Here is a 12,819-nt window from a genome sequence, read left to right as displayed (position 1 = left end):
GCACACTGAGGCTTGACTGCAGTCTGACAGCCTGTAAGCTGCAGTGTGTGTGCTGACCACAGGGTGGCACTCAATCTCCCACTCAGTTGCCTTTCACTGACAGTAGGGCCTTGCACATTTAGACCAAAATGAAAAGTTTTGTAGCTGGTGTAGCAGAATTAAACCAGTCTTTGTGGAACTCGAGCTGTTTTCATGTGTTTTTAACAAACTGTGATTCACAGATTCAGTAACAGAGCGGCCAGAGCGGAGAGAGTGCTGCAGCACCAAAGACTGTCGAGAGCGTGTGTGTGTGTGTGTGTGTGTGTGTGTGTGTGTGTGTGTGTGTGTGTGTGCATGCTGCAGTGATAACAAGCACATACAACTGATCACTGACACCAGAACTCACACACTGCTTGCTCCTGCCTGTGTGTGTGTCTGTCACACTATGGGCTATGCATTTTTTTTTTCCACGAATGGCAAAGTCATTTATTACAATTTGAGCGGTCACTTTGGCTCATTGGTTAAGGTTAAGGTTAGGCCTGAGCTGGTTATAGCTAAGATTGTAGAGAGCGTGTAGAGAATGAATGTCAGTCAAGTAGATCATGTCTTCACCTTCCTAGGAAAAAAACATCACTAACAGTATGTACTGACTGTCATTATTACCCATGTCTCTTCCTGTAAGGCTCTTGTCGGGTGATGGTGCATAACCATGGTAACGTATGCCAACCTCACCCACTCTGCTCTGCTGCTCTACAATATCACAGAACTGGAACTGCGTAGAAAGTCAGTGTGCTGTTTGCCGTGGCCATTTGGCACAGAAATAAATGGTGAATATAATTCTTTCCTATGGTGACAAGTCAGACAGGCTTGAGAACTGTTCAGATATGTTGTGCGTGTGTCGCCTAAAACCAGAAATTACCAGAAGAACTGTGAATCTGTGTTTCCTGCTGTGTTCCACAAGTGCTCAGACAACTGTCAGAACTGAAATCTGAATTTAGCGTCGAGGTATAAAAGTGTTTCCCAACTCGAAATGGCTTACAGACACCGGCTCAAACTCAAGATGTCTTTCCACTAATTGGGTCGTTGCTGCAAAACCTCTCGCCTCTGAGAGTCAGCGCCTCGCCAGAAGTCCCATATGGACTGTGTGTTGATTTGACTGGGAAGGACTGGCTACTTCATCCAAGTTCTGTGTATAACATACGATTAGCAGTAAATTAAAGCTCAAACTCTAATTCTAATTAGGCTAATACTTATGCACTAATGGTACATGTATCAGCATATGTTAATACTTGAACTACATATGAATTAGGATGAATTGAGGCTTACACTAATGACTGATTGATAAAGAATTCAGCATGTCCTTACCTGAGTTAATACATAATTATTTTACATAGCCAGTGATTTGTGAACATATATAACACAACCTTAAAGGACCTTAAATGCGAATTAATCAGTCATTTCATGGTATTAATTAGTTCATAAGAAAATAGTACATCAAAGAATATTAATAGTAATCTGAAGTAGGAGCGTGATGCTTGATCATTGATTGAAGCATCATGATATGTATTTACATATGCTTAATTCATGTACTGTTATTGTAAAGTGTTGCCATTAAAAGAGCTTTGCCCTGTTGGCCTGTTATGTCCGAGACTGTGGCCACATCAGTGTGTCTGAGGAAACGATACACTCTGTGCTCATTTGTTTGTCTGAATAACTCCACGATTCCAAGTGAAACTGTGCATGACAAAGACAGTTCAGCTGCTGCATGGTGAACCACTGTGAAGGCATCGCTCCTGACAGTCTGAACAAAGGCAGCTACTGTATTTAGCTCAGGCTCACAGGGATAAATTCCTAAATTTGGAGAGGCAGTTAAACTGGAGGTTCTCTGAGATGGGAGCGTTTCATGAGGGAACCTTTGCTCCGCTGCCATCGGCCCTGCCAGCTGCAGGTCACATTGCTGCTTCATTACTGTTTGCCTGTGGCCCCGTGACCCTCCAGCCTTCATTTGCACCTTGGTGTGGACCAGTCCATCACTGGTCGGGGACCAGTGCTCACACACATCACACCACTGACATCATGAGCACACAGCCAAGGAGCAGGCTCACTGCAGGATGAATTTAGATTTATCTGTGTGCTCTTTTTCCTCTCGCCCTGTGTTGCTTTATATGGCAATTGCTATTTAATATCTTTTTAATTGTATTTAAATGTCTTCTTAATTGTATTTTTAATGCCAGAGATGATTTCATATTTAACGTAAAGCACATTGAATTGCATTGTTGTTGAAATGTGCTGTACAAATAAACTTGCCTTGCCGCTTTTGTATCTGTTTTTGACCTTTTTTTTTTTTTTTTGCCTTTTTTCTTGTTCAGTGCTGTTCAGTGTTGCTGTTGTGCTGTTTTTTCTTGTTCAGTGACTTAAAAAATACATTTGCAAGTTAAGTTCTGTAAAAAAAACTTTTATTCTGAAAACTTTTCAGAAATCAATTCCACCAGAATAATTTTCAGAAAACAATACAGCTTTGTCAGGAAAAATGATCTTCAAAACAATGGTAAAGGTGGCTGAATGCTGTTGTCAAGCTGGTAATCTTCAACAACCACCCACCTTTATGAACAAAAATAAATTTTATTTTCAGAGGAGTGAGAATACACCTCTTTCCTTTTCCTTGCATTAGTTTGATACTGTTAAATTCTTTTCAACAAATATAAAGCTCGATAAACTGATCTGAGGTGTGGTTTGCGCTCCACTGCTGCTAATTATGCACATAAAGCAAACAGCAAAGTGAATAGTGAATATGCTGCTAGAAGCCATAGTTATTTTAATTCAGTTCCCAATGTTGGCCACATTTTGGGGCTATATATTTTTGAATTTCATTCCAAGGAGTGCTGAATTTGTTAGCCGCACGTCGCACCATAATGCAGATTGTGACAAAAGGGTGGCAGAGATGGAAGGAACTCAGATGGATTCCTAAAACTGGCTGCTTCTCCATCAACTCGTCGTTTCGATTGCATGTCAAAGAACCCAGATTCACTTAGCATAGGTGTGCTGATGCTGTTATTTTAAGAAAGTTCATAAGCCAGGGGCAAAAGTTGGTTGAGGTTTGGTGCATAATGGCAACGTGACAGCTGCAGCTAGAGACCAAATTTAGGGCTTTCAAAATGAAACCGCCTGAAATATGACTTGCAAGTGTCTGTTGCAGAACTCCTCTTCATGTTGGACATTTTCCTTGGCAATTAAACCAGTGACAGTGTGTCAGTAAATTCCTCACCCCTTCATGTCTTAGCCTATAAGGGTTTCATTATAAAAGTATATAGTATTTTATCCTTAAATATGTTACTTTTCAATGTCATCCAGTGAACAAACTAGTGTATGTTTTGGGGAAAATTTTGCATCTCATAAAGCTGAAGTTGAAATAAGCGTGAATGTGACAAAGAAAACAAAACAAAATTTCAGCAAAAAAAACAAGGAAATTTTTAATTTATTATTAAATGACATAAATAAAACTCACAGAGAGTCCAAATACAAATAGATAGTTATGTACAGGTGTTTTTGCGAGGGAGTCTTCATGCCTGATAACCCTGCAAGGACGCAAAAGGCACTTGGGTCTTTCAATCCCGATCGTGGAAGGCGCACATTCATATTGCAATCAAAAAAGGCACTTTTACATGGAAAACAATGAACATGGACGTTAATTTATTCTATATATACACATATACATTTATATGTTAGCACAACCAATTATTTCTTCATATATATTTTAGAATAACAAAAAAAATAAGTCAAACATTGTGATTCTTTGCTTCAGTTTGGTTGTGTAGCGCCATATGGATAAAATCATGTAATAAATGTGCTATGAAGAATGGTAAAAACAGGTATCCATATGGGTTGGGCAATTACTCAGAGCAAAGTGTGTGAGGGTGACCCTACTATCTAGGGACCAGTGGATCATCCAACTCTTCTAAGGTTGATTAAGCCAATATAATATAGTTCATTATAGAAAGACACCAGCAATATTGATGCTGAAACAGTAAGGCCTCTGGATTGTCTTTCACGCTTTTTGCACATTGATATCAACTTCTTTCAGTAAAGTATATTTCATATATGACTCCAGTCTAACTTTACTTGGACTTTGGATTTAGACAGTCTGGAATGGATAATCTAAGCTTGTTCATGCACAAAAGCCAAAGGGGATCCTCGCAAGTCTTGTGGCATTTCCACGTCATCCCCTGGCTGTCAATGCATGTGTTTTGTTGGGTTCCTGCTTCCAGCGCCTCCGGGATTCAGAGATCACTGCCGGGCCACAAGAGGAAGAGGAGGAGGAGGAGGTTCAGAGGAAGGATGGGGCTTGGAAGCTGCTCAGTAGCTTTGGGCCACTGGCGCCCAGGATGCTGTCAGCCTGGCAATGGAGCTCTCAAACTGGGCTTCCCCAACCCCGACTTCAGTCAGGCTGGGGTCGTACATGGAGGATGGTGAGGAGACGGGCAGCGAGGAGGTCAGGCCTGTGTAGGAGGAGCCCCTCAGGAACTGCGAGGTCAAACCCCCGGCGATGGAGCCTGAGGCCGAGCCTGAAGGGGTGAGGGTTGTCCCTGCTACTGACCATAGGCTGGGGTACTGGCTGTAGATGAGAAAGACAAATGGAGGTTTTAGCACTCAGACATTATCCAGCTCCAACTGGCAGGTCATACAATTGTATTCGATGCTGTCTGCTTAAAAACTGAGTGCACAAAGCTGAAGACCTCCTGGATCGATGTCACTCGGTCCCGCCAGCCCATCCCACAGTGCAATGCGTACCCAGCAATGCTCCGCCTCGTCCTCTCTGTCCACACTGGGAAGAGAAGATGTTGACGTTTGGACGCTTTGCAGTGTGGGAGAGCCGTGTATGAAAAAAAGTAATGACATCAACCCAGGAGGATCCTTTATTTCCGGGGTGAAGTACAAACCACCACTTTGAGATGTGCTTCACAATATTCATGCTTCACCAAAGACTAACGACATGGTGGAGCAAGAAAAAGTGCATGTGCTTTGAACTTCTTCCTCCGTTACACACCAGAATTGCAGATGTGTGGTCAAACTACAGGCTTTAGGGACTCACCTTGAGTTGGACGTGGAGTTGGTGGTGTGGGACAGAGTGCCCATGCCTGTTGAGTTGGGAATCTGAAGAGCGGACCAGCTGTCATGAGTAGGCAGAGTGCCTGAAGTGTTGTCCATGTAGTTGTCTGAAAATTTTAAAAAAAAAAACATACAGAGCAATCAATCGAGATGATTCTTCCATCAGTGCCCAATGGGTTTGGCTTTACGGGATTGTAAACAACTTGTTATGTACAAGGTATTCGTGGGTCCTTACTTGTGCTGGAGCTGCGGTGGGGGTAGTGGCTGGGGTACGGGGCCGCTCTGTGGCTTCTCAGGCTCGAGTATCGGTCGCAGTAGGAGCCAGAGGAATGGCCTGCAGTCCCACTGAACTGTGGGGGGCTGCTGCTGGGGCAGATGGGACTCTGGCCTGGGAGGAACCAACCTCCAACTGTTGAAATAAATGAAGCCAGTTTAGGAATACTGAATGGCACTGTTCTCAACATGGCACTAAAGCATGACTGCAAGTGTTTGTTTTGAACTGCAACTCTTCATGCATACTTGAAGGCCACAACATGGGCAGAAACCACTGGAAGTTGCTTTTAATATGTCATAATATGTCTTTGGCAGTGGTCAAGAAATTTAAAAGGATTTCTAAATTTCTACTTTAACATCTAAGCCAATTTGTTCTTTGTAATTTTTCAAGGGAATTTTGTGGTAACTTTAAATGTGTTTATAATCATGTTTTTAATTCTTGTTTTTTTTTTTTTAACTAATTTTTTTTAAGTCATTTTAACTTTTTCTCCGATGGTGGCTCATCACCTTTTTCCCCCCATGTTTTTTGTAAGAAATCAGTTGAATATGTTCAAGTTTCAAATAGTTGAAAGGCACTCACGTTGAGAATAGCCAGACTGTTGACTTTCTGCACTGTGATCAGGCACATCTTTATGGTCGCTCCTGCAAGATAGAACAGTTCGCATCAGATCCAACATGCCTTCCAAATGCAGGAACTTTGTATACACATAGTGCCAGCGCAGTTTGGGATTAAAGCCCTTACCTTTCCTTGGCGTCTAGGAACGCTTTGGCGAAGGGATTGTGCTTAATCTTCAGAGCAGTAATCTGTAAAAAAGAGGAGGACACGGCTACTGTTAACATCATCTGATGCAGAGCCAGTGTTGTTTTGAGGGTTTTATTTTGGAGGATATGCTTCATGTAGTACAACTGACCTCTTCATTCTGGTAAGCTGTGACAGCAATGAACTGTGTCTCAGGGAAGGACTGGCTGCTGATCATTTTCTGAATCCCTCCAACCTTCACGATGTGTATCCTCGGCTCATATTTGTGCAAGGAGTTCAGCATGATCTATGAAGAAATTACAATTCAAGCACAATGTGTATCAGCATGGATTATAACAAACAGCAACAGTTTAGTATTTAAATCAGACCATTTAACATGGAGTCTTATAAACTATTTTTTTTTTTTCTCAAAACAAGCTAAAACATCTGCCACCATTCCAAATAGGATTTTTGTAATTTGAACCAACTGACATTTTCTGGACGCTAGTGTAACCTTGTTTTGTTTTTTCTTCAAAATAATGAGTTACCATAAAATGAAATAATTGGAAATGCGCTGTAACATTAGCGCTTTTTATTGTTAGAAAAATAAACCTTTTTACAGGGAATATGACAGTAGATGACTTGATAAGATAATATTCCGTTGCATTCAAATGCATTTAAATTATAGAATATTGTAATGCAGCAAAGCTGAAAGTCACCCACTTTCATTCCCATGATTACTGATATTCTTTTGCTTATTTCATTTGCAAGAAGATATGAGCGCTCCTCACCTGTCCGCCCCCGTTCAGTTTGTTGGACAGTTTGACTTTGCTGAAGGAAACGGGCGCTTTCATCCAGTGCGCTCCGAAGTTGGGGGAGTCCGGGTGGATGTAGACGCAGCTGGGGCTCTGGGGCTCCGGCTTGCCTCCGGGAACCCACTCCCCGTTCACATATTTCCACCGGTTGTTGTCCGCCGCCACGAAATCCAACAGCACCGAGTACATGGCGTTGGGGTCTAACCCGGTGACACTGGCCCTGAGCACTGGAAACATCCTCCTGGAAAAGGTAAGAACAGTGATTGTAGACCCGTAAAGGCCTTATTGGCGCAAAAGCTACTCTTGTGTCCCATCAGATTCTACCTTAGAAGTAGATGTAAAACAATTTAACTAACCACACTTGTGCCTCTGGAAAAACTAGTGCGTAAAAATTGGGACCAAAGTGGCGGCTGGCCCGTGGGTAAATTAAGGCCACCGCCGCGGCCTCCACACCCTATCAGACCTACCTTCCCGTTTTGGTGACAATCATCTCGTTGGTTAACTCTTTGAACTTGGTCCATAGGTCAGCATCTTCTAGTGCCAGTTTAATATCCCTCTCGGAAGCGTCTCCCTTCTCGCTGCCCTTCTGGAACTCGCTCTCCACGGCGCTGAGGAGATGCTCCAGGCGCTGGTCAGGGTTGGATGAAGTCATATTTCCAAGCAGAGTAGAGATCCAGATCCCTTCCAATTACGCGTTATAGTGCGGGGTCACCAACTCTGAGACAGCACTGACAGCGAGATAAGGCCCAAATGATACCGTCCTCCAAACTCCGAGGCCTTGTAATTTAAGGGCCCCAAGGGACCTCATGGGGCTAGGGGGCGTGGCTTGTGCGCGCAGGCCACGCCTCTTCGACGTGCGCCTCTCCAATCTCCACTGACCTCACCAGGCTAGCCTTCTTTCTCCACTTTAACATATCTTCCAAAAGTTTTTATGCATTTACAAATATAAGTTGGGGAGGGAAGAGTCTTTGTTCAAAACCAGTGAAGGTTTCTCATAGGCTCACCAATTAATTAATTTGAGAAGGGGGGTATAATGTAAAGCATGGAGGGGAAATGTGGAGTTTAAAATGTTTGATGGGTAAAAAAAATATTACAGTTCTACGGCCTCTGCAAAGTGACTTATACATTCAAAGCTTTAAAACAAAGGAAGGAAGAGAGGAAAGAGACGAGCGCCTTTGAACTCAGCTGTGTATTTGCAAATAATGCTAATCTTTTGTTGTCTCAAATCCACATGGGAGAGGCCTGGTGTTTACTGGGGATGGGCCATTAGGAAGGACTCTGTGTTCCTGTTGTGTCAAAGTGTGGACGGCCCACAAGCGATGCCTGGATTTGCGTAATGGGGCCTGCATGCCTCCCCCTGCAAGAACTGATATTAAATATTTCAGCGCTCTGCATATTTCCACCGTTAAAAATAGGACCATCCATTCACTAAACCTGAAGCCGCGGCAGAGATTTTGCATATAATATCTTTTACCACCAAACTTCCAGGCCCAATTCATTTGATGGACAAGATATTATTATTTGCTGATATATTATTAGACCAAACTCTCAATTTAGAGGGAACTTTGGAACTAAATGATCCTAGATGTGATGATTTTTTTTTTCATCTAATTTTCTAGGTCTTTACTCTCCAGCATAATGATAAAAATTACAGGATCAAATGTGGACTTGCTTAGGATAAAATGCAGCAAATTAACATAATAACAACACACAGGCCTATATGCTTCCAAACCTGCTTTCTTCCTTCTGTGCAGTATCTATAGATAAAGTAGACTAACAACTAGTGGCTGACAAGATATTATTATTTGGTGATGAATTATTAAACATTGGTTACCAAGCTATTAATTTAGAGGGAACTTTGCTCCTGATTGCTCCTACATGTGATTTTTTTTCTGTCTAATTTTATTGTCCTCCAGAATAATGATAAAAATTACAGGATTAAATTTGGACTCACTCAGGCTAAAAAGCGGCAAAGTAACACCCAACACGTAGGCCTATATACTGACTATAATTTCTCTTACTGAAACTCTTACTCATCCATATTCAGCTGACATCAGATCTCACCGTGGTTTTACAGTATTGGTGCAGTTAAATCGGCTCCATTGATCCTGAGAGGGTTTTGTGTTTTTACATCTGAGCCCTCTGTTTTTTTGTTGTTGTTTTTTCCCGTCGGCTCTGATTCCAGTGTCTGTGATGTACTTGGAATTGAGTGAGGGCTTTGGAGCGCGACTCCACTTTACTACACCACTTCCTCCAGTTTCTACAGAGGCCATAAATGTAAAGGGGTTCTCTCACACCTTTCCATCCCATATCATTCAGCGGCCTCTTCCTTTCCCCCCTTTTTTTTTATTTTGGAGCCTGAGAAAGAGAGAGAGAGTGTTAAAATGACTATATACAGGACATACCCCCTTCCAGCCAGGCCCAGTATCTGCTTCTAACCCCCCTACAGATCCACACACACACACCGAGCTGATTTGAACCTCCGAAACTAAGATTTAGCTCAGTAATGGTGTGTCTTTGTTAAGTTGGGGCTGAAGAGTCTGTAGCTGCAATAACAAACCAGTTTCTTGGCTCAAACTCAGCAGTGCGTCGTGGTTGCCAGGCCTTATGAGAACCAATTAAAGCTCAAAACAACACACAGCATCCTCAGCTTGTTTGACTTGTGGATGAATTGAACACAGAGGAAGGTGGGGGGAGGCCCAGCCCGGTTCCACACTGTGAGGGAACGTCTGCTCCGAAAGATGAAGTTTGCTTGAAAAACCCACTGGAGGTTTCCCGCTGTACTGCGCACACACACACGCACACGTACACACACACACTCACCCACGTCGCCGCCCAGTGAGGTGAGGGTTAACCGATGCAGGCCTCCTCTGGCATCAGCACACACTCACCTAGGTGACAAATATTACAGAGGGCTGGTGCTTCACAAAGGGGCAGTTATAACGATGCATATTTTCCAGAGGACTTCGCTGGCCTAAATAAGTAAACACAGGGAGGCGGATGAGTCAGCCCTGGGAAGAAAAAACAGTCCAACACACACACAGAAAGCTTGACAATTCATTTGTTTGGGACTTATGACCTGAGTTGGTTACCTGACAAAACAACACAGTAATTCAGCGCACTAGTGTGTTTGCAATGTGCATTTGAATCTATTTCATATGAGCAATGTCTTGTAACTTTTAATACAGCCGTACATGTGAAAGTTTGACCAGAGACAAGTGCTGGAAATTAGCAGTAGCTATAGACTCTGTGTGCAGTGTGATTATGAGAGATGATCTGATGTATGAGATATGCTGAGACTGTGTTGAGAAGGCTTGGCCTCTGTATGATTATATTTACATATATATACTGTATATATGTGGAAAAGTTTTATGCTATTATGAAAATGTCAGAAAAACTTCTGCAAACCGTCAGCTTCTATTTAATATGCCTCCCTTAAGCTCTCCTTTTCTCTCATCTCATCTCCTTACACTGTTCGTTCATGAACGACAAGATAATATAAGATAAGACCAGATAAGATAACATAAGATAAGATAAAACTTGACTAATGCCGAAAGAAATTCTTGTACCAAAGTTTGCTCAAATATTACAGTAAAATAAGGCAGTAAGAAAGTTGCAGGTAAATGCCAAGAGCACCTTAATAGAATAAAAATAGAAATAAGGTAAATTATTGAAATAAAGTCAAATAAAAATAAATTAGAGCACAAAATGAAGCAATGCACCACTATGATAGAAACACAATGAATTACTTAAAATAGAAAAAGTAAAATAAAAAATACAGCAGAAAATATGCACTCTGAATAAAGTGTACTTATATTTTCTGTAGAATAAAGAAATACATAAATGGCAAATTATTTACAGTAAAATAAAATAAAAATAAAAATATAGCATAAAATAGAAACTGTACTCTGAACAAAATGTACCACTATGTACTATAGAGTAAAAATGTGAAAGAAGATAAATTATTTAAGATAAAATGAATTTAAAGCACAAAATAGGAGCTTTGTACTCTGAATGAAATGTTTAACTATGTACTCTGAATAAAATGTACTACCATGTACTCTAGAATAAACATGTAAATAAAATAAAATAAAACACAAAATAGTAACTATTTACTCTTATATATAAGAGAGCATGTTTTGCAAAAAAAAAAAAAAATAATAATAATAATAATAATAATAATAAATAAATAAAAATAATAAGAAGAAGATGGTGCATTTTAAGTACTAGTTTAGATCCTAACTGGTCAGTGAAATGTTACATTGTGTGTGATGTGGAAGGATATGGTTGTTGTTGATGAACAGTGATAGGATGAACTATAACAGGTTGATGGATTTGTCATATCTAATGTCATAAGTGTAGCTTCTGTTATTTGCTGATGAAGGAGGGATGACGCTCATTCACTGTAAGCAGTTCTGATCAGATCCTCAGCTAAACGCCTCAGTGCCACGCTGAGTGCAGCTCCCCTCTCGGTGTCTTCATGGTGTTGGAGTCTGGCTGTAAACAGAATCCACAGAGCTGCAGTCGCTCTCCATATTGTATTTTAATCTTCCTGTATGATTGCAACTGTGTGCATGGAGAGGTGTCACGCAGAAACACAGCCCGGCCAACAAGTGAAACCACCATTAGTCATCACTTCCCCACATCCCATAGTAACCCTACCAGTAAAGACACCCCCCTCCTCCCACACACACACACACACACACACACACACACAGACCCAGCCTGCTCTGATGTGGATTGAGCCCTGAGCTTCGTCTGTCACTTTTGCGTTTCCACTTCAAGTTCAGGAAATCTAAACTTTCCTCTTCTAATCACCCAGCCCTTTGAAAGGGATAAAAAGAATTAGTGGGGACAGTAATTGCCCCCTGCCGCACCCCCCACCCCCCTTCACCCCCCGCCCTCATCTAGATGCCCTACAGTGGACCTTGGGACCTTTGGCATGCTAATGATAGGAGGCTCTGCTTTGACACTAGGGGACAGATCGGCCTAATTCTGGAGAGGGAGAGCTGCAGTGCAGACTACCGTTTGTTATATTGCTATCATTACATATCACTTTACTGGAGAAAAGTTGCTACAAAAACCAAAACTAAAAAAAAAAAAAGCTTGGAAATGTAGCCATGATTTTTATTCTTGTGGAGATCCACAAGTTTTAATCATGTGCTGTCGAGTTCCAGGGAAATGTGTCTAAAATGATGCACAAGATGTGGAGATCTTCTCTATTTGATGTGAGGCTGCAGCCATGAAACAACAGCGTCTTGGCTTTGAATGTTTCACTCAGTATCAGTGTGACGGAGCTTTAATGAAGCTGCAACCAGCAGAGACACAATATGGATGCGATAGTGTTAGGCAAGACAAAAAAAAGACAAATCAAAATATATAGCCATTAAGGGGAGCTTTTTAAGGGAAAATCAGAGCATTTAAAGGAAAATCAGAGCTCAGTGTGTGCAACTGTGGATGTAATGCAGGGCAATACTGACATGAACACAAATTCATCTGGGTAAATAAAGGACGAAAACATTGCAGCTGGGTGTTTTTTAAGTTGCAGGATTGCAGGACCGATTTTAAAAACTCAAATCAATCAGTAAAAATGTGAAATTTAAGATCACAAGACTAAATTTCTCAAAACTTTGGAGACACACACAACACTTAATCAGATGATGCTGTCAGTGTCAGGCCTCTGTTTGAAAGAGCTGTGGTGTTTTATTGTTATTATTATTATTATTATTATTATTCACTATTACAATCATTTTCTCTGTCTGCATACTCCTCTTGTTCCCCTTCATCCAGCTAAAGAGAAAGTAGGCAAGTCGGTTGGATTTAGGTCAGATTAGATTAGATTAGATCAGATTAGATGAGATGAAATGTAACTGATCCCCGTGGGGAAAATAACATTTTTGCAGCAGC

The 12,819-nt window shown here is 41.4% G+C and overlaps 1 protein-coding gene across 1 annotated transcript; it reads right to left on the bottom strand.

Moving 5' to 3' along the window:
* Positions 1–4,332: 4,332 nt before the first annotated feature.
* Positions 4,333–7,564, bottom strand: tbxta (T-box transcription factor Ta). Its single transcript, XM_030063987.1, has 8 exons — positions 7,380–7,564; positions 6,889–7,153; positions 6,270–6,404; positions 6,101–6,162; positions 5,939–6,000; positions 5,321–5,494; positions 5,069–5,192; positions 4,333–4,591 (listed from the first exon to the last, which is right to left on the bottom strand). Exons 1-8 carry the CDS (start codon positions 7,562–7,564, stop codon positions 4,333–4,335), a joined length of 1,266 nt encoding a protein of 421 aa, XP_029919847.1.
* Between the last annotated feature and the right edge of the window lie 5,255 nt (positions 7,565–12,819).

Source organism: Myripristis murdjan, chromosome 11 (assembly GCF_902150065.1).
Source record: "Myripristis murdjan chromosome 11, fMyrMur1.1, whole genome shotgun sequence".
NCBI lineage: Eukaryota > Metazoa > Chordata > Actinopteri > Holocentriformes > Holocentridae > Myripristis > Myripristis murdjan.
The sequence above is the reverse complement of the archived record's forward strand: the minus strand, read 5'-3'. Positions and strand labels throughout refer to the sequence as shown.